Source organism: Misgurnus anguillicaudatus, unplaced genomic scaffold, assembly GCF_027580225.2.
Source record: "Misgurnus anguillicaudatus unplaced genomic scaffold, ASM2758022v2 HiC_scaffold_28, whole genome shotgun sequence".
NCBI lineage: Eukaryota > Metazoa > Chordata > Actinopteri > Cypriniformes > Cobitidae > Misgurnus > Misgurnus anguillicaudatus.
The window spans coordinates 7194599-7217066 of NW_027395278.1; the positions used below are offsets into that span (position 1 = coordinate 7194599).

The 22468-nt window shown below is 37.8% G+C and overlaps 2 protein-coding genes across 2 annotated transcripts in view; both read left to right on the forward strand.

Annotated features, from left to right (window-relative positions):
* The window catches only part of LOC129416945 (M1-specific T cell receptor beta chain-like), a 35273-nt gene extending 13262 nt beyond the window's left edge, over positions 1-22011 (forward strand). Inside the window, exons 3-10 of the mRNA XM_073864718.1 lie at positions 225-234; positions 15735-15790; positions 16539-16575; positions 17443-17597; positions 19661-19996; positions 20139-20156; positions 20294-20397; positions 20485-22011. Of these exons, the coding sequence (XP_073720819.1) occupies positions 225-234; positions 15735-15790; positions 16539-16575; positions 17443-17597; positions 19661-19996; positions 20139-20156; positions 20294-20397; positions 20485-20502 (734 nt within the window). The 3' untranslated portion in view covers positions 20503-22011. The remainder of the gene's footprint in view (positions 1-224; positions 235-15734; positions 15791-16538; positions 16576-17442; positions 17598-19660; positions 19997-20138; positions 20157-20293; positions 20398-20484) is intronic.
* Positions 5878-8802, forward strand: LOC141362599 (paraneoplastic antigen Ma1 homolog). Its single transcript, XM_073864888.1, has one exon. It carries the CDS (start codon positions 7393-7395, stop codon positions 8800-8802), a length of 1410 nt encoding a protein of 469 aa, XP_073720989.1. The 5' UTR covers positions 5878-7392.
* Positions 22012-22468: the final 457 nt, after the last annotated feature.

Here is a 22468-nt window from a genome sequence, read left to right on the forward strand (position 1 = left end):
CTAAACCCTGTTTGGGAAACCGCCCCTTAATGAGGCTTTCGTGTTTTACAGTGAATGTGACTTAACAGCTTCAGTCCCCATTTATTTTTAATCTTTTTTGTAACAACATATAACAATGCATGCAGATATGAGCATCCAGTCATTAGCATTCTAAAGTAGTAATCCAGTTTGATATGGTTTGATGAACAGTTACTAAATTTGAGATCATATGCTGACCTCTGCAGGAAAATATGAGTAATTTTAAATGTAATGTTTTATACTATATTTTGCAGCAGCAGAGGGCATGATAATCTGATGTTTGTACTGTCTGAAATATGTTTTGTTCTCAAATCTGCCCACAATCTAAGTACAGGTACATAATCTTGAATAATAAAGGGGTTAAAAGTTTGCTGTTGATTAACTCTATGATACCTTTGGTTTATCTTTATTTAATTGAGCTTTAGAGTTCCAAGTAGCCAGTACACATATCTGAAAAGTCTATGTTTCATCAAGAAATTGTTCTGAAAGTGCTTTTAGATCACAAATTACACTTTGCCAAAGTGTGTGATTTACCAAATTATATGGACATATAAGAGCACTGTCACCTACAAAAGAGTGAAAATCATATTTTATTTAGTAATAATAATCTGTAATGTTTTCATTTTTGTATTTTTTTTACAAATAGTAAAATGTCTCATTTAGAGAAATATACTCTGAAGTCATGTTTAATGTCCTATTGTCTTTGTTACGTGTTGTGTTGTTTGTCGGTGTACTGTGTTTTTTGTTATCTCCCTCTCTCTCCTGTTTCTTCACTATCTGTCTCCTTAGATCCCTTCCATTGGACACTTCTGCTGTCAATCTTAATTACCTTGTGTGACGTCACTCCACAATCTCCAATTGCCATCCAGTCCCACCTATTTAAACCCCGCCATCATTCATTCATGCTACCTTCGGCTGTGTACTACATTGTTGATACATTGTTGTTATTGTTCCCTGTTTTTGTCACTAGTTTTTGTTTGTTTATCCCATCTGTTTGAGTCACTCGTTCGTTAGTTAGTTTATTTGTGTTGTTTGTGACTCTGTTCTGGGGAAAGCAGATAGGTAAGAATGTCACCTGACTTACACTGTGCAACTGTACTTGGTTGGGAACCCCGACTGTATTAGATAAGGTTAGCGGCAAGTGCTTATTTCTTGTTTATTTCTTTAATTTGGCACTGTCTTTGCTCACTTTCCCCTTGTGTCTTTTTTTTGTTCTTGTAAATATTGTAAATATACACCTTTTCACTTACCGCACTAGCACTTGTACATAAATAAAAATCACAGTTGTTTGCACTTGTTGTCGTTGTCCTTGACTGCCTGCACACACACACCAAACATCCGTCACATCATCTTTTGGCGCTTTTTTATTGCATAGTACCCCACGGTTTGGTTTGGGTCAGGTCGGATCAGCTCACCTCACTTTGGCTTGAAAAGTAAGCTGACCCGACCCAAACCATGGGGTACTATGCAATAGAAAAGTGCCGCACTGGCAAAATTGGGGGCTCATCCGGGACAGTCTTTAACCAATGTGTCTATCACATGTTTATGTGGTAAACGCAATTTTTGTTATCATCGTCACATGGTTATAGAAACTGTCAAGACTATTTAATGAAGTGTTCAATCACACTTATAAATCATATGTGGTATGACAAGAACAAGTGTGAAAGTGAAGTCATTCTTATTTATAACTTTATCTTGACTGACAAAGCTAGATGCTAGTTTAACTCCTTTACAATAGAGCATTTATCATCTGTGTTTGTTCTCCTGTTGCAATTCTTGACACTTCAATCACTCACAGTTGTTAAACCAACACCAAGAAACAATGTTTCTTTCAAATAAATTAAACATGTATTTTATTTGCATTTGACCTGAAATTGTGTCTTGTAAGTAGGTGTCTTGTGGTTTGGCCTCTGAACCCTGATAATTCATTCAATACCTAAAATGTCCTCACAAATAAAATTAAACGCAACTTTTAAACATCTAATAACTCTTTAAAACTCGTTTTAATACCCACGATAGTGGGTTTAGTGTATAGCGTTGTTTTTCTTTGCAGCAAGAAGTTCCCCAGTTTGAGTTCCACTTGGCTGGGTCAGGAGGTCTTTCTTTGTGGTGTTTGCATGTTCCCCTTGTGTCAGAGTGTGTTTACTACAGGGACTCTGGTGTCCCCCACCAGGCCCGGATTGGCCATAGGGAGAACCGGGAGGATTCCCGGTGGGCCGGTCTGTTTTATTTCTTCCACGAGGGCTGATGTTGTCATGCCACCAGGTTGAGTATTGCTGTCCGTAGTGTGCCAGCCTTAGCCTATACGTTATTTGGCAATAGACATGCTCTAAGTACTAAAAAACATTTGTTTCCAATGCATTCTTGAAAAATCTTACTTGTGTATTGTATATCAGGGGTTTTCCAAACTTTATCAACCCAACAGGTAATCCCACGGCCCAACCATTTTTTTAAAAATAGAAATATAGGGGAAAACACAAACCTTGCGTGTAGGGTGCATCCCTTTGCGCACCCCCCCAAAGAAAATTCTTGACATAAAAAATCTTAAATCTAGAATTTGAATTGAAGAAAACAAAACATGTTCAATTTTACATTGTACAGTAGTGCTGTTGGTTAGCAGATATAGTTTGATGAGTTTTGATTAAACAGAATTTATGATAAATTAATGTATTTTATAACTGGGGCCCCAACTGCTCCCGCCCCCCGTTTGAGAAATGCAGGTATAAGTGTATATTTTTATTGAATCATAATAAATGTAGCTACAACACACTGTCAGATAAAAACAGTAAAAAAAAATTCCCTAGCTGTCACTGGGGCACCTTTTAACCAAAAGTGATAGTTGGAAAGACTGCATTAGTACAGTAATTAGTACCTCAAAAGCCACAAAATTTTATCAAATGTATACAGAAATGGAACATATTAAAGATTGGGACCATTTTTTTAGATGGTGTACAGGCGTTCAGTTATGGTAAACTAGATTATATCTTTTTCAGTCACAAAATTGTTGTGTACACCAGTTCTACAGGTACTAAGCCACTGTCACGGTAATCTGTGTCATGTTTTGTGTCTGTTCTATATTGTCATCACCTGGACACTTGTTAATTATCACATCATTCATTCCACCTGTGTGTCATTAGTCTTTGTGCATTTATACCCTTGTCTCTGCCATACTCCCTGCCGGATCATTGTCTTTGCTACCACGTTTGTACCCTGTTCATCTGTTCCTGTGTTTTACCTACCTGTTGTTATTTTGATTCCCGTGTTTTGTTTGCTATGTTATTTATATTAAATGTTATCCTTTTATGTGAACTCTGCACTTGCGTCCTCACTCCACAAATCCAGCAAACCAGTCGTGACAGAATGATCCGGCCAGACTGGACGCAGCGGGTTCACGGAGGGCGGCTCCCCCAGGAGTTTCGTAGAGGGGGAGTAGTGACATTGGGGTTCATTCTCCACCAGCCCCGATGTCTCTTGGGGACCACCGTGAGCGATCGCTCGCTCCTGCGGGCCTGCGGGAGGAGGATCGGCCCAGGCGGTCCCCCAACGGTTGAGTCGTCGTCGTCGACGGTCCCTCGGAGGACCACCGTCCCGCTCGTAGGGGGATCCGGAACGGACCACGCCCGATCATTTCCCCGGGGTGGCTACCGAAGTGAGGGTCCCCATTTCCGCGAGGGGACGGGAAATGACTTCCGGGGGGAATCGGATCTTCGGCGATTCCCAGGAGGGGGGTAATTCGTCTGCCTCGGTTCTCGGAGCGATCGCTCCGGTTCTCCTGGCGCAGTCCGGCCCACCGTCCTGTTGGTTTCGTCCCGGCGGCTGCCGGCATCGCCAGGGTTCCCAAGCCCTCCACCCCTCCCTTGGACTCTCGCTACCAGTCTTTGTTTTTGTTTTGTGGTTATGTGAGTGTCTGGTAGCCACTCGTAGAGGGAGGGGTTATGTCACGGTAATCCGTGTCATGTTTTGTGTCTGTTCTATATTGTCATCACCTGGACACTTGTTAATTATCACATCATTCATTCCACCTGTGTGTCATTAGTCTTTGTGCATTTATACCCTTGTCTCTGCCATACTCCCTGCCGGATCATTGTCTTTGCTACCACGTTTGTACCCTGTTCCTGTGTTTTACCTACCTGTTGTTATTTTGATTCCCGTGTTTTGTTTGCTATGTTATTTATATTAAATGTTATCCTTTTATGTGAACTCTGCACTTGCGTCCTCACTCCACAAATCCAGCAAACCAGTCGTGACAGCCACAGCTACCAGTCTAAAACTTTGTACCATAACTTTAAATACTGTAAAAATACCAGTATCACTCCATTTAATTTATTTAGTTGGTTAGCTAGTCATTTTCAACGGCAACACCATTGCAAATCTATGCTCTAGTTACTTAATTATATAATTGCCCCTGAAACAGATGAACAGATACAATAGCTACTGTATCCTCTCTTTACTTTGATGATTGTTACATGCGGATGTGGGAGGAGTCTATAAACTGTCATTGAGACATTTTTAGGAGGCATCTGCACCTGCCCAAATTCTAAGTAATCACAGAAATAGCAACATAGACTTTAAACAGACAGACATAAAAAACATGTGCAAGAAAACGATGAAAAATAAAGATAAAGGGGGAGATGGAGGGGGAGACTGGGGGGGAGAGAGAAAGAGAATTTGTTTTTGTATAATGTTTTAACACCGTGGGGACAGGGGGCCACGGTGATACATTCCCATAGAACCGCTGTACAAAAACCTTCCTCCATGTACAGTAAATCAGACTGTGACTGAGAATACAAAATCTGCATGGATTTTACATGGATATTAACATCGAAATATTACAGATCTCACGGACAGGCAGATGCATATTATTTATGTAATTTTGACACATTTTAAGGTATTTGAATAACATATTTTGCAAGTAAACACATGTGTGCGAGTGAAGCTATGTAGATCTGGTCAATTTGATCATATTACCAAGGATAAACCAATCTGCAACATATTTCGATGTTTGTACCATTTTCATTGAAGTCCCTCCTTTAAAAGAACAGATTTGGAATTATCGGATTTTAAAATGATCGCAGACAAATAAGAATTTCCAATGCAAATTTTGGAGTGCTTATTGACAATGTGCCTCTGCTTCACAAGCATACTTTGGAAATGGAACAAAACTGACCGTTTTAGGTAAGTTTATAAGTGTTTAAATGCTTAAAGTAACTGATGTTCAATAGATATTGGTGTCTGGCTGATACCCATCACATTCGGATTATGATTAAACTATTATTGCAGTATACTATTCCAAAAAGAAACATTTGGAACATCAGATCATTTTTTTTTTATTTGGGTCAAAATATAGACCGTGTGAAAAACTTTACTTTAGTACATACTGTTTCACTGTGCCAACGCATATCAAGCATACTTTGGAGCTGGGACAAAATTAACCGTTTTAGGTAAGAAACTTGAATAGTTGTTTGACTGTATCACAAACTCATCGTTGATGTAGTTAAGGCTTGTCGATTAAGATTAGTCTAAAATATACTCCGAAATATGTCAGAAACATCGCAAAGCATTTATACAGCAAACAGTGTACTATTTGAATATTCAGCTTGAGACCCTTTTTGACATGACAACTGAATGCTGTGCCAATTACCAAGCCTATTTCGGTGGCGGCACAAAATTAACAGTTCTTGGTAAGTAATACGTGATTCATTTCCCAATCTACTGTACAGGTACAATTTTAGTTGATAGTCCAAAGTAACGTTACTATTAATATTTAATATGACATGTGGAAGAAATGAGAACCTTAATGTAGGGACCTTTAAAAATGTGCTTTATGCAACATTGAAAACAATGTCAATTTATTTATTTTATTTCTATTTTAAAATGTAATATTATTTGCATTATTGGTTAAATTGTATATGGATTTGTTTTATATCCAGTGAATTAATGTGTTAAATGTGAGTTTATTATTTTTGGCCAATGACTGTTAAGTTAGAGGTTAAAGGTCATTTAACAACGATAGTTACGAAGCGGAAGAGAGGGGAGGAGCTATAACGCACATGGCGAGAAGAGACTGCATGCGGGCTGTGTGTGCAAACGCAGACGTTAGCATATTTGGAGACTGATTAATATATTCGTCGTAATATTAAGGCCCAAAGTGTAACGAATCTGTATTCGTGTTATTTTGTTTTGTTTTCTCAAAGTTTAAAGTTATTTCATTTCACCGCCTGTTTATAAGATGATGATATCTCCGCCATCGCGTGTAATGACGGTCTAGCGGCTATTATAAACAACATATGTGTGAACAGTGACTGCAGACGGGATTCTCGTTGTTTCTGAGACTTTGTTTGCAACTGGACGCGTTGTTTTGTTGCTGCAATAAAGATCGCGTGTTTACAACTGTGCTTGGATCAGCCTGGACTCATCACGCAGCTCAATTGATCACCATGGTAACCGTGAGTTGACGCTGTTCGCGTGTCAATTTCGTTTTCCTCGCATGGATGTAAGTGTGTCTATTTTCCAAGTTTGCATAAAAGGATTTGTCTTTTAAACTCTTCATACTTCAAATGTGCACCAACTGGGCCCCAACGAAAAACACTAGTGTATGTGACTGAGTTGTTGGTTCATATAGACTGTGCATATAAAAACTGAAGGAGTGTTATATTTTGTTATAGTGCTTTATGTGTTTTGAGGTGTTCAAATTTTACTAAAGGGTGAATTTGTAATATCATATGATGTGATAAAACCATGTGATGTGAGTTTCAAAGCATAAATACTGTGAGATAACTAAAGTAACAAAAGGAAGACAAAACATATTTTGAGAGGGTGATTTAAATCTTTATTTACAAGGAAATATTACTTCTCATACCCTGTGATAAAGTTTATTTCATAGAAGTTTCTATTCTTTTTCTCTTTTCATATACTTACTACATCTCTGAAATTGTTTGTTTGTTTATTACCTTTGCTAAACTAAAACTACAACAAAACAAAACTATTAGCCTAAGGAAATAAATAAGTGTTAATTTACTACTTTATATTTGTATTCTGGTGTTTTATTGTACTTGGAGGATATTTGATACATTGAAAAGGTAATAGTTTGTATTAAGAGACTGTGTAAATAGTGTATTTTTACCGGCCAATTCACCATTCAACTGCCGGGAATCCAGGTTTCCTGGTTAAGTTTAAAATAAGAAAATTATAACCTTTTTGTGTTAAAAATAGGGTTACATTTGGAGGCACCGCTGGGATCGTTTTTTTCTGTTTACCAGTTTGTTTCTTTTCATTTATTCTCCTTTAATATTGTTGTTTGGTGGTGTAAAGCAGCAATTTAATTTTTTTTGCATTTTCTTACTGTACTTGTAATCCAGATCTAACTCCTAAGGCATGGATCTCTCACAGGTTGTTGTGTGGAGCAGAGAGGAAAGTGTTAACCTCTCGCGCGCCATTGTGGTGAGTAATGTGCCTTTGGATGTTAGCAATGAGACCCTTGGTAAAGTTTTAGACACTGTGAAAGTTCTTGGTCGTACTAAAATACGTGGTCGCCGTGGTGATGCCACTGGCAGAACACTGTTTGTTTTGGTAGAGAGCAGTACTGATTTAGACCCTGATACTGTACCTTCTGAAATAGGAATTGAGAACGAGGCTGGGCCTTGGCCTGTCCATGTAGTTGGCAGTTTAGTAGGCCCTAGTGCTCCATCAGAAGGTGATGCTTTTCAGCTAAAGTTAATGGCCCTTTTACAGGAGGAGGGAAAATCCATGGAGGAAGTTAAAGCCATAGTTATGGGAAATCCGCCTCCTAAAGCTGACATCAGTGTAGGTCTAGTTGATGCTATTGGAAAATTAGTTGACCGGTGTAATCAGGTGTCTAGTGATGGGCCTGGCTATAGAAAACTGAGACTGTTCTCTGGCTTAAGACCTGTCCCTCCAGGTGAAGAAGAATATGAAGTCTGGATGGAACAAGCTGCCCAGATGATAAGTGAATGGCAGTGCACAGAGGCTGCAAAGAGACAACGTATTGTCGAGAGTTTGCGGGGCCCTGCTGCTGATATTGTCAGATTCTTGAAAGTGAGTAACCCATCTGCTACTGCCACCGAATATCTATCTGCCCTTGACACTGCATATGGCACCACGGAGAGTGGACCTGATCTAATGGCTAAGTTTCGTCATACCTACCAAGAAAGTGGAGAAAAATTGTCTGATTTCCTGTACAGGCTAGATAAACTTCTTCACAGAGCCTTCTTTAAAGGTGGAATTGACGCAGCTGGCATAAATAAAGCTAGAATGGAGCAGCTGACTAAGGGAGCTCTTACCAGTGACATGGTTGCCTTACGAATAAGGATGACTCACACTCTGCGAGATCCGCCTTCTTTTTCGCAGTTGATGAAAGAGGTGAGGGAGGAGGAACACTGGGTAGCTGCTCGAGCGGATGTTAAAGCTTCTGTTGCCACTGTCATTTCTCCACCAGTGCCTGTGCCATCTGAATTGCAAAACCTGAGAAAAGAGGTTAAAGAGTTATCTACTCAAGTGAGTCAATTATTAAATGTGGCTACAGTGACTTCGGTTTCTGATTGTGTTTCTCAGAAAGTGCCCCAACACATACCTGACAGAGTGAACCGGGACAACTTCCAAAACCCAAAGACCCCCAAGCCACCTGTTCCAACAATCTTTTGCTACAAATGCGGTGAGGATGGACATACAAAGCGAGAATGTAAGGCACCTGAAGACCTCAGAAAGGTAAACCAAAAACTGATCAAAATGCAGCGCCTGCAGGGAAACTGGCCAGGGGCTCAGTGAAGGAACGGCACCGGGCTCCTGAGACCACACGTTCCGCTAATGGTTCAATTATGCTTGATGTTGGTAAGCCAAAACTGCCAAATGGTTTAGTAGGGCCTGTCTCTGAAGTTCCTGTCCAGATAGAAGGGATCTACACAAAAGCTCTTCTTGACAGCGGTTCTCAGGTTACCCTTCTATACCGCAGTTTTTATGATACTTACCTGAAACACCTAGAAATTCAGCCAGTTGAAAATCTTGAGATTTGGGGTCTCAGCTCTCATAAATACCCGTATGATGGATACTTACCCCTCAGACTTGAATTCACAGAAAGCGTTGCTGGAGTACGTCAAGTGGTAGACACGCTTGTCATTGTGTGCCCTGACCCTGTGAAGCGAGATGGCGTTGCCATTTTGGTCGGAACCAACACTAGCTTAGTGAAAAACCTGTTTGAGTCTTGTCGCAAGGAAGCTGGTGAGAAGTTCTTGAATGTGTTGACAGTACATCCAGTAATTAGAGAAGCATATGAGTCCATTCAGCAAACGAACGCATCACATGAGGATCCAGATAAGCATGGAACAGTCTGGTTCGTGAAGCATAACCCTGTGGTCCTGAAGCCAGACGAGGTTTTGCAACTTCCTGGATTAGTTAAGTTTCCTGGACAAATGAATGAGTCTCTAGTGCTTATTGACAGAGCAGCCGTTGATGACACCAGTTCTGATTATCTTGAGGTGCGGCCTGAACTTCATTCTGCATCAGTTGTATCCACCCGGCGTGTCACAGTGACCATCAAGAACGTTTCTACAAAAGAAGTATTTGTGAAACGAGGCACTCCCCTTGCTCATGTATTTCCAGTGTCCTTAGTCCCACATCTTACCTCTAAATCAACACCAGAGCAACATACCTTGTCACCTGCATCTTTTGATTTCGGAGATTCTCCGATGCCCGAAGAAGCAAAACGGAGCTTGTGTGAGAAAATGATGCAGAGACGAGAAGTGTTTTCTCTACACGAGTGGGATGTAGGATGTTCAAAAAGTACCACCCATGAGATAAGGTTGAATGATTCACGCCCTTTTAGGGAAAGATCACGGCGCCTCGCACCAGCAGACTTTGAAGATGTGCGGCTCCACATACAAGAATTGCAGAGTGCTGGCATTATATCAGAGTCTCGAAGCCCCTTTGCTTCGCCTATAGTAGTGGTGCGCAAAAAATCAGGCAAGGTCAGAATGTGCGTGGACTATCGGACGCTCAACCAGCGGACTACACCCGACCAGTACACAGTTCCCCGTATTGAGGATGCTCTGCATAGTCTGTCTGGAAGCAAATGGTTCACTGTTCTAGACTTGAGAAGTGGATACTACCAGATACCCATGAGTGCCTCTGATAAGGAAAAGACTGCCTTCATTTGTCCGGTTGGCTTCTATCAATTTGAGCGCATGCCGCAGGGCATCTGTGGGGCACCAGCCACTTTTCAACGGGTAATGGAACGGACAGTAGGAGATATGAATTTCCTTGAAGTTTTAGTGTACTTGGATGATTTAATCATTTTTGGGAGAACGCTTGAAGAGCATGAAGAGCGACTGCTAAAAGTCTTGGACAGATTGAGAGAAGAGGGGCTGAAAATCTCCCTTGATAAGTGTCAGTTTGGAAGAACCTCCGTAAACTATGTAGGACATATTGTGTCACAGGATGGAATATCTACTGATCCTTCCAAGATTGAAGCCGTTGTGTCTTGGCCTCAGCCCCAAACAGTGACTGAACTCAGATCATTTTTAGGGTTTTGTGGATATTACAGGCGCTTCGTGAAGGACTTCTCGAAGTTGTGCAGACCTCTCAATGAATTACTGCAGGGCAATTCCTCCTCTTCAGGTACCCCAAAGAAGAAAGGAAATAAATCCCTGGTGACCAGTACCAAACCCTGTCACAAATCCTCTGAACCATTTGGGTCTCGATGGACTGCTCAGTGTGATACGGCCTTTCAAAATCTCAAAAAGTGTCTGACTCAAGCCCCGGTTTTAGCCTTTGCGGATGCCAAGAAGTCTTATGTTCTCCATGTGGATGCGAGCATAGATGGCCTTGGAGGAGTTCTCTATCAGGAACATAATGAAGGATTACGTCCAGTTGCCTTTATCAGCCGCAGCCTTTCCCCTTCAGAGAGAAACTATCCAGCCCACAAACTGGAATTTCTAGCTCTAAAGTGGGCAGTTGTAGATCGACTGCATGAGTATCTTTATGGTGTTCAGTTTGAGGTTAGAACCGATAATAACCCCTTAACATACATAATGAAGTCAGCAAAGCTTGATGCAACTGGTCATCGCTGGTTGTCTGCCTTGACCACCTACAATTTCAACTTGAAATACAGACCTGGCCGAAAAAACATTGATGCAGACGCGTTATCCAGGAGGCCTCATACTCACCCAAGTCCTGATGATGATTGGCAGGAAATCCCTATGGCTGGCGTGAGAGCTCTTTGTCAGGCCGTGTCTGAAGGAAGGGGAACAGGAAATGCTCCTTATTCATGTGTTGTGGGACAGGCAGGAGCTCATGTGTCTGCTGTTCCAAAAGCTTACTGTCATGCTACTGAATTAGCTGTAGACCAGTCACCTGCTCTTAGCCTGAGTGAGCTTCAGACTTCCCAGAGGGATGATGAATTCCTAGGAGAAGTGTGGCAAGCCATTTGTCACAAAAAGCCTGCCAGTAGTATCCAGAGCACCAACCCTAAGATGAAGTTGCTGAAACGAGAATGGGAAAAGTTATCAGTAGATAAAGGGATCTTGTACCGAACTGTTCGGCAGAATGACCATAGAGTAAAACGACAGCTTGTGCTGCCAACTCAGTTTCACAATAGGGTTTTAGTGTCTTTGCATGATGAGACTGGACATTTAGGCTTTGAGAAGTCTTACAGCTTAATTCGTGACCGATTCTATTGGCCAAATATGAAGCGTGATGTTGAGAGGTACTGTAAGACATGTGAACGCTGCATTAAGAGGAAAACTTTACCACAGAGAGCTGCTCCTTTATCTCATATGCAGAGTTCTGGTCCTATGGACCTCGTGTGCATTGACTATCTTTCTATTGAGGCAGACTCTCGGAATGTTTGTAACGTTTTAGTAGTCACTGATCACTACACACGTTATGCCCAAGCGTTCCCTACTAGGGATCAAAAAGCTCCTACTGTAGCAAAGACTTTGTGGGAGAAATACTTTATACACTATGGTCTCCCCACTAGAATACATTCAGACCAGGGTAGGGATTTTGAGAGCCAGTTAGTGCATGACATGTTGAATATGCTAGGTGTGAAAAAGTCTAGAACCTCACCATATCATCCTCAAGGCGATCCTCAGCCTGAGAGGTTTAACAGGACCCTGTTGGATATGCTGGGTACGCTGGAGCCTAGTCAGAAAAGTAAATGGAGTCAGCACATAGCACATTTAGTCCATGCATATAACTGTACTCCTAATGATGCTACTGGTTTCTCACCTTATTTTCTGATGTTCGGCAGGGAAGCTCGGTTACCTGTTGATGTTTGGTTTGGTGTTTCTGCTGATAACACATCCCCTGCGTCATATTCAAAATATGTGTCCAGAATGAAACAGGAACTGCAAACAGCTTATCAGTTAGCTCAAGCTACTTCTGAGAAGATGAATCAGAGTAACAAAGCAAGATATGATCAGAAAGTCCGTTACCATAACTTGACTGTGGGAGACAGGGTTCTGATTCGAAATCTAGGCCTAAAAGGAAAGCATAAGCTCGCAGACAGGTGGAGTGCTATGCCTTATGTAGTTGACAGTCAGTTGCATGGTATTCCAGTGTATCGACTGAAGCCTATTGATGGTGATGGGCCAGTCAAAGTCATGCACCGAAATCACCTTTTGCCTTTAGGACAGGAGGTCAGGTTAAGTCCTCAGGTAGATCTCAGACCTACTCTTTCACCAAGAGCTTTGAGACGTAGGAGGGCGAAGGAAAAGTGTAACACTGCTCAGAAAACTGTAGAGTCAGAGAAATTACCCCCTGTAGCTGATGTTATTCCAAGAGAGTTGACTTCTTCAGATTCAGAGTCTGAGTTTGGGTTTTATGTGGAAGATGTCACTAACATTCCTTCTCAGTTCAAAGAGGTCACACAGACTGAAACATCTCTACGTAGTGTAGAAGGTTCGGAGTCTAATGTTTCTCACACTGTTTTAGACTTACCAGTAATTTCCCCTCAGAGTGAAATTTCAGATGCTCAGATAGTTGAAGGTAGTAATACTGAAGTTGTTGATGATGCACTGACTGAAAGTCATGAGAGTACCCTTCATTCTACTACTGCAAATGATAATGAATCTCTGTCAGAGAATGTACCTGCAGAAGTACGTAGATCCAATAGGGAGAGAAAACCTAATACCAGGTTTACTTATGATAAGCTGGGTATGCCAAATCTACAGTCTGTATTTTCTCAACATTGTGGTACTAATGTAACACCTGTATTAAAGGTTCCTGGAGTTTACAATACTTCACATGTTTGGTGGTGCAATCCTAATGCTTTGTGTAATTTGTGTAACAACAGACCTATTCTTTTGCCTTGTAGTCTTTAAACAAATGGTTATTGCTGAATGTAATTTTGGTACCCAGCATGGGGACATACTGGTTTTTTGGTGGGGGGAGTGTGTAGGGACCTTTAAAAATGTGCTTTATGCAACATTGAAAACAATGTCAATTTATTTATTTTATTTCTATTTTAAAATGTAATATTATTTGCATTATTGGTTAAATTGTATATGGATTTGTTTTATATCCAGTGAATTAATGTGTTAAATGTGAGTTTATTATTTTTGGCCAATGACTGTTAAGTTAGAGGTTAAAGGTCATTTAACAACGATAGTTACGAAGCGGAAGAGAGGGGAGGAGCTATAACGCACATGGCGAGAAGAGACTGCATGCGGGCTGTGTGTGCAAACGCAGACGTTAGCATATTTGGAGACTGATTAATATATTCGTCGTAATATTAAGGCCCAAAGTGTAACGAATCTGTATTCGTGTTATTTTGTTTTGTTTTCTCAAAGTTTAAAGTTATTTCATTTCACCGCCTGTTTATAAGATGATGATATCTCCGCCATCGCGTGTAATGACGGTCTAGCGGCTATTATAAACAACATATGTGTGAACAGTGACTGCAGACGGGATTCTCGTTGTTTCTGAGACTTTGTTTGCAACTGGACGCGTTGTTTTGTTGCTGCAATAAAGATCGCGTGTTTACAACTGTGCTTGGATCAGCCTGGACTCATCACGCAGCTCAATTGATCACCATGGTAACCGTGAGTTGACGCTGTTCGCGTGTCAATTTCGTTTTCCTCGCATGGATGTAAGTGTGTCTATTTTCCAAGTTTGCATAAAAGGATTTGTCTTTTAAACTCTTCATACTTCAAATGTGCACCAACTGGGCCCCAACGAAAAACACTAGTGTATGTGACTGAGTTGTTGGTTCATATAGACTGTGCATATAAAAACTGAAGGAGTGTTATATTTTGTTATAGTGCTTTATGTGTTTTGAGGTGTTCAAATTTTACTAAAGGGTGAATTTGTAATATCATATGATGTGATAAAACCATGTGATGTGAGTTTCAAAGCATAAATACTGTGAGATAACTAAAGTAACAAAAGGAAGACAAAACATATTTTGAGAGGGTGATTTAAATCTTTATTTACAAGGAAATATTACTTCTCATACCCTGTGATAAAGTTTATTTCATAGAAGTTTCTATTCTTTTTCTCTTTTCATATACTTACTACATCTCTGAAATTGTTTGTTTGTTTATTACCTTTGCTAAACTAAAACTACAACAAAACAAAACTATTAGCCTAAGGAAATAAATAAGTGTTAATTTACTACTTTATATTTGTATTCTGGTGTTTTATTGTACTTGGAGGATATTTGATACATTGAAAAGGTAATAGTTTGTATTAAGAGACTGTGTAAATAGTGTATTTTTACCGGCCAATTCACCATTCAACTGCCGGGAATCCAGGTTTCCTGGTTAAGTTTAAAATAAGAAAATTATAACCTTTTTGTGTTAAAAATAGGGTTACATTAAAGAAAAGCTTAAAAAGCATTTTGCAAATGTAACAGCCACATAGTCTGCGTAATTTTACAAGTGAGTCTGTAAGCTGTGCTTTTGGGAGCAGCCAAGCTTACTTTGGCGGAGGTACAAGGTTGACTGTTTTAGGTAAGAATCTTTTTTATAAATATAAAAGACAATTGCTTTGACTGCATAAAACTAGCTGTGGGGAAAACACGTCTTAAAGTTTTTGCAATATTTTGTAATATAGAGGTTTATGATAGTGCTTTGATACTCTGTGCTCCAACTCGCCAGCATACTTTGGAAATGGCACCAAACTCACTGTTTTAGGTAAGAAAAATGATTGATAATAGTAAATCTTATATTTGTAGAAATACAAAGTCTGTGCTAAAGTAATACATTTAGTAACTAGATATCTGTAAATCTTTGAGACTTTTTAGTTTAGTTTAGTTCTAGTACGTAATCTTTAGTGGAGTTTATTGTAGTCACTTAACATCAGTGTAATCAGTTAAGTCCTGCATACTTTGGCAGTGGGACTAAACTTACAGTAACAGGTAAGACAGTTTTTTGTTTCTTTGGATTTCTGTATAATATTTGACACTGAAGTGTTTGGAACATTGTTTCAATACCCGCCACTGGTTAGAGTTTGATACATAAGCTAGGACGTTTTATTAGTGCACACATGTGCTGTGTCACAAACTTCTCCGGCTCATTTTGGTGAAGGAACAAAGCTAACTGTTCTCGGTAAGAAACATGCTTCATACTGTTAAAATATTATTACCTATTATATTTTATGGTGCTATGAGGACTCTTTCGGAAGTAAGACTAATTTAAATAATAAGAGGTGAAACATAGATGATATTGTAAGTAGAGGAGGTTTTCTCTGTAGCGTAGAATCAGTGTGAACAACTACAACCCTGCATATTTTGGCAGTGGCACCAAACTCACAGTTCTAGGTAAGACGTGTTTAAATTAATACTGCATGAAGCAGCGTAAGTGTCTCTAATGTCCTTTGAATGTAATGATAGCATTGAAAAAAATGTGGTAAAGTTTCAACAAGTAGCATTTCAACCTTAAAGCTAAGATGAGAGTTCTCAAAGACTGAGTAATTTTATTAGTGCACATATATGCTGTGACTGGTGGAGGTAGTCAAGCTTACTTCGGCAATGGAACAAAGTTAACAGTTCTTGGTAAGACTCTTAAAACTGATGTTAATGTACCTAAACTAGACAAGGTTTTAAAGAATTATTTTTGTAAAGATTTAAAAAGCTATAACGATGGGTAATCTATGCCATATACTGTAGTTTAACAAAGGTTGCTATTTAACACCATAGACATTTGATTGCCAATGGTTATATAAAGCTAAGAAGTGTTGTATAAGCCAGTTTCTAAAAATGCAATATGTTGCAAAAGTGTAGAGGTTTTCTCTGTAGCGTAGAATCAGTGTGATCAGTACGACCCTGCATACTTTGGCGGTGGCACTAAACTTACAGTTCTAGGTGAGTAAATTGGTCATTCTGTGACATTTAAACAAATTCGGATTTTAAGTGTTTGGGTGTACCCAAGTAAAAGGATGAGTTATATGTTGACATCTTTGTGTAGAGAGCCCTATTCAAGTATACATTGATTCTGGTGGCTTAAGCATTTCGCTTCTTGAGTAATTTCGTTAGTATAAATACACTCTGTGCCACTGGTGGTTATCAGGCTTACTTTGGAAATGGAACGAAGTTAACTGTTCTAGGTAAGAAACATCAAATTATTCATGCTGGTACTTTCATTGGCACTCTTAACACATTGGATATTCATTATACAGGACAATCTAGTTTAATTTATAGTATACCAGTAAACTGTGCAGAATTTAAGAACATCATTGTTGCTAAATTAATAAGGTTCTATTATAATACTTCCCAGATTATTAGGTTATTATTAATACATCAGATAAATCTTTACATGATTGCCTTTAGCTCAGGTTTTAACAGTAGCTTATAATCAATGTGACTATGGGCAGTCAGGCATACTTTGGTAATGGTACTAAACTTACAGTTCTAGGTAAGTAAAGTAAATATTATTTGTAATACTGCAGTTACTGTCAGTGTTTGCTTAAAATTATGTTGATTGTAGTGAAATGTTATTTTGACTGTTACAGTATATGGGGTATAGAGTAAAATTACTATGCACTTAATGTAATCAGATTGATAGTCAGGCAAGCTTTTTAGATGTTAATGTTCCAGTAAGACTCTAAGGTCTTTAGCATTCAGCTCAAAGTAAATTTGTTAATACATATCTGCGCTGTGCCACTGGTACTTCTCCAGCTTACTTTGGCAATGGAACAAAGTTAACTGTTCTAGGTAAGAAACATGAAACCTTATTACATGATTTATGTCAGATTATATCCTTGGCAATGACTACGGCTGAGGTTTTAACTCTAGCATTGAATCAGTGTGAACACTGGCAGTGTTGCATACTTTGGCAATGGCACAAAACTTACAGTTCTAGGTGAGTAAATTGGGCATTCTGTACGATAAGCTTATTGGTATCCTGTGTAATGTTCAGGTCTAAAAATATGTCATCTATAACAGTCTTAAAATGTAAATGACTATTCATAAAGCAGAATTTGGATGAATGTTGAGGTAAAATGTTCAAGGAGAACTCAGGGCACAGTAGATTTTGGCATCTGGAGTAAATTTGTTAGTGCAGGTATATGCTGTGACTCTGGTGCTGGCCAGGCTTACTTTGGCAATGGAACAAAGTTAACTGTTCTAGGTAAGAAACATCAAATTGTTAATGTTATTTGATCAGTATGTGTGATCTAGTTCAGGTCATTGTCAAAAAAAGGTAATTAACTACATTGATGTACCTGGAAAGTATGTAAAATTAATAAACTGACAGACGTATGGTTTTAGGAATCTCGAAAGAACTATGTTTATTTTGAAATAAAGTTAGATATAGAGGGACATAGAAAAATATAGAGTTTATAAGATCCCAAGTGTGGCTGACGTTTAACAGTAGCACAGAAACATTGTGAACTCTGGTTATGCAGCATACTTTGGTGAAGGCACTAAATTGACAGTTCTAGGTAAGTATTGAATTGTTTATAGAAGATATTTGAAATGTGAATAAGGTGTTATTTATAATTCAGATGAATTTGAATAGTTGACTTGTTTTATGTATTCTGTATAGTGGAACAAGTAGAAATGGTGAATTGACTGTAGCTTAGGGTTTGACTGTAGCTTAGAATCAGTGTGAACAATGCCAACCCTGCATACTTCGGCAATGGCACAAAACTTACAGTTCTTGGTGAGAATATTTTTCTTTGTTTGCTTGTCTTTTGCTTAGTTTGTCAGTTTGTTTGTTGTGATGCTCTGTAAATCTAAATGTAAAAATGCTTAGTTGTCAGGTATAATCATTTACACTTAATTCACTCAAAGATAGGCTCCTGTTTAGATTAAGTGTGTAAATTAATAAATTAGAAATATTGGCTAAGAGTATAAAATATGAAAGTTTTCACAGTTAAAAAGAATAAAATCTGTGTTAAAGCAGCAACAATGAGTTTGGTTTAGGTAAAAATCTCTCTGTAGTATTAAAAATATCCTGAGTATTTGTGTATAAAACTTAATCAAATATGTTTCTGAGTATGACATATACAGTATGCTGTGATAGAAGTAATCATGTTAAAGTGATGAGTAGTGTTTTAATGTAGCTGTTGCTTAGTGTGAATAACAGACCTGCATACTTTGGTCAGGGGACCAAAGTCACTGTTTTGGGTAAGAAGCTAAATACATTCCTATATGTTTAGCTGAAATAATTTGACTGTTTTACAATGTCAGAGGGACCAATTCTACTAGATAAATATATACATCACATATAGTATAAAATGTAAAATGTATGTATAAAACTTGAATGGTTTCTCTAATACTATTTTGCACACAGTTGTTCCATAACTGGAAATTCTGAACTGTAATTTTGAATCATATAATTGTACTGTTTACATTAATCTTGTTTAAATACACTAAATATAATTGATATGATATAACTGTAAGGTGGCAGGTACAGCTACATTTCTTGTAAGGTTGTCGGTGGTTTTCCTGTTTAAAAAACAGTTGAGTGCATAAACTGTAGAAATGCAACCAAATTATCTACTAGACTCGATATAGTGACATACAATGAAAGGTTGACCACAAAAACTGTACTGAAAGTATCTAAAATTGTAGCAAACTCACATTTTTAAGGACAACAATAGCAACAAAAGATATATAATAGATATACAAATTGTAAGATGTTAACAGAAAATTGCATTTAAAATATCTATTTAAATTTTACATCTAAATTTTAGAAGGAAATGTAAACAACACTTTGAGTTTGCATAGTTTTTTAACTGTTACTGTTCAGTGTGCTCTGGCACATATCCTGCTTATTTCGGTGAGGGGACCAAGCTAACTGTTCTTGGTAAGATTATTTTATTGTAACTTTGAGATTTGTTATGCTGGGTTTTCAATAGCCTATTGAAAATTCTGTTGATGCGTTTTTGCTTTTTGTGATAAATGCTGGTAATAAACTGGTGCATGTATACAAAAACAAATATTTCATTGTTTACATATTAAAGATATACAAAATGTGCTATATAAAATGTTAATTCATACAGACATAAAAAGGTGGTGTATACTGTGGTTGTTATGCAAAAACATTTACAGGGATTTAAAAAAGTCTCCAAAATATGAAGTTCATGTTCATAATTCTCTGCTTTAGTTCTTGTTTTAGCGAACTGAAATGTCATTAAAAAGATGGTTTGCATTATTAAAAATGTTGTTTTTCATTATTTTTTACAGAATCTGGTAAGGACGTCACTGAACCAGAAGTAAAAATTATAGGACCCTCCAAAAAACAACTCTGTAAGAAGACTGTGACTCTTGTTTGTGTGGCTGAAAATTTCTATCCAGACCATGTGACCATAAAATGGAAAATTGGAAGTGATGATGTTACTAAAGGTGTGGCAACTGACCCTTATGCCACGAAAGATAAAACAGGAAAGTTTGACATGTCCAGCAGGCTCAAAATCAAATCAAATGTCTACCACAATGCAAAAAAGAAATTCACATGCACAGTGTCTTTCTATAATGGAACTGATTATATTGATAAATCAGATACAGTTAATGGAATTCAAGGTATGTAAGAGTTTCAATGTGGGATAAATAAATAAAATATTTACATGAATACTTTTGATCATTTTTAGATTCCAATGTATTTTATAATATAAAAACATGTCCAAGCCCAATTCTTCCTAATACACATCTCTTCTATTTACAGGAAAAGGATTTAACAAAGGTAAGGATTTGCTCTTTTCATTCTGTATGTTAATGGACAAAAGGTTTGTAAATATATGGAATACGGGTTTAGAATCAAGTGTGCATAAAGTATGCACATCTGTTATAATGTGACTAATTTACAGTATCAAATTTCAGAGAATCACATGACAGAAGCAGCAACAGTAAAGCTGGCATATGGTGTGTTTATTGCTAAAAGTGGACTTTATGGCATTTTCATCTTCTTCTTTGTAAGGAGACAGGTAAAGTTGGTTATTTTAAATATAATTACAAAAAAATATGTAAGGATGGCTTTTCAGAATGTGTCAAAGTGTATGTGCTTTCTGCAGGTTTCAGCAGGGAAGTAATAACCTGGATAGCTGGCTGAAGAAGTGTTATCAGGTTGCACTTGGAAAGAAGACTTCAACCTCCTACCATGTTTTCTCCCTCTCTTTATGCTTCATAGAAGTCTATTTTAATAAAAGCTGATATTTTAAAAAAGCTTATTGCTAGAGTTGTTTGCTGTGAGATTATTTTTTTTTTCTCATTTATCTTTTTCTATTAAGTAATTAACATTATTATACTATACTAGTACAGTATACTTACAGTATTTAATATATCCTTCTTGGAAATTTCATGCTAACTTTTTGTTTCTCATTGTATTCCTGTTTTCTAAATTTGTTAGATCTATCAATAAAATAATATTGCATGTGACAATATCGACACTCTTAATCCTTCTTTTAGAGAATTATAAACCAAACTTAGACCACTATATAGAGCAGAATGGTTTGTATTATGATCTTTTTTCTTGTTTATACATATCATGCCTTTTTTACATGCCAAAACAATGCTGTTACTTGTCATTGGCCATAAAGTAAAACTTAAAGTATCTATTCAAGTGAAATTTTGTCTGTGCTCCTGATGTTCTCTGAGGAGCCCCCTAGTGAAAGTGGAGAAAATATACTTATTTTTAAGCATCTATCATCTAAAGTAAATATACACATACGTGTTTTCATCTTAAACATTTTTTAACCATCGCAGCACAAAGATAGCACAAGCAAAGAAATCATTTAAAATTCATAAAATGTCTAGCAAAATTACATTGGCTCAAAAATGGAAAAAAACGAAAAAGTTAAGTGTAATACCTAACTACACATAATTGCTGATGAATAATACTTAATAGCTAAACTTTGTTAAATAAAAACAACAATACGCATTAAACAAGCAGATTTCTGTTTTGTATCCCTGCTCCTCACAAGAGGCCTCTCAACAGCTGGGAGGCCAATATGACTTTCATGGTCTCAAACTGAAAAGAGGCCCCTAAAACAATGTACTATTGCCCATTATTAGCTGTTAACTGTTGAGGTTTAGGTAATGAGATAAATCACCGTGTACTAGTTACGCTAAACTAGAATTTGGAGAAGGGACCAAACTGACTGTTATGGGTAAGTCTGAATTGGATTTTTAAACTTTATAATTTTCAAATGGTTTAGTAAACGCTGTTTAGAAAAGGGGATTTGTTCATTTCTAGTTTTCAGTACGATGGATCTTAATAGCACATAGAAACATAGATGCACATTGACCTAAATAAGTTACAAAGTTAGATTTCCAAATATAACTCGTAATTGTTTGTATTTTCATGCAATTTAATGAAATTACATTGAAAGTATAATTTACTTCAAATAGAAAAACAACTCTGAATTCCAGTTTCCACCAATTTTCCTTTTTTTTTAGCTAGAAATGTGTCTCTCCCAAAAGTCAACATACTACCACCATCTCCACAAGAGATGTGTGACAATGAAAAGAAAGATAAAACATTAGTTTGTTTAGCCACTGGCTTTTATCCCGATCATGTCAGTGTGACCTGGCAAGTAAACGGTATGGACAGGAAGGACAAAGTGTCAACTGACCCCATAGCCCACCAAGACAACAACACATTACTTTACCATATCAGCAGCAGAATAAAAGTTAATGGCACAGACTGGGAGGACCGGGAAAATCGCTTTACCTGTATTGTTCGTTTCTACGATGGAACACAGTACCTACATTTCAGACATACTATAAGAAGTCCAAGAGGTTTGTGATGGGCAGGTTTATACTGTAGCCTTGCAGTTTTAAAATCTTTTTAATATTTAAAATATTAATATTCATATAAATAAGACCTAAATGTCTTTAATTCTTTCTTTCCTACAGTTGGAGGTAAGCATGATCTAATTTTGTCTTGTAACTTTATTTCAAGTAAAATGAAAATTATGATATGAAAAAAAAGGGGTTTTATATAGATGGACAGTTGTTGCTTTCACTGTTTTGGTGTGAATTTAATCATGTTTGTGA

Excerpts from the sequence above, each read along its gene's own strand:
- LOC141362599 (XM_073864888.1), top strand. The coding sequence starts at position 7,393 with ATGGATCTCTCACAGGTTGTTGTGTGGAGCAGAGAGGAAAGTGTTAAC.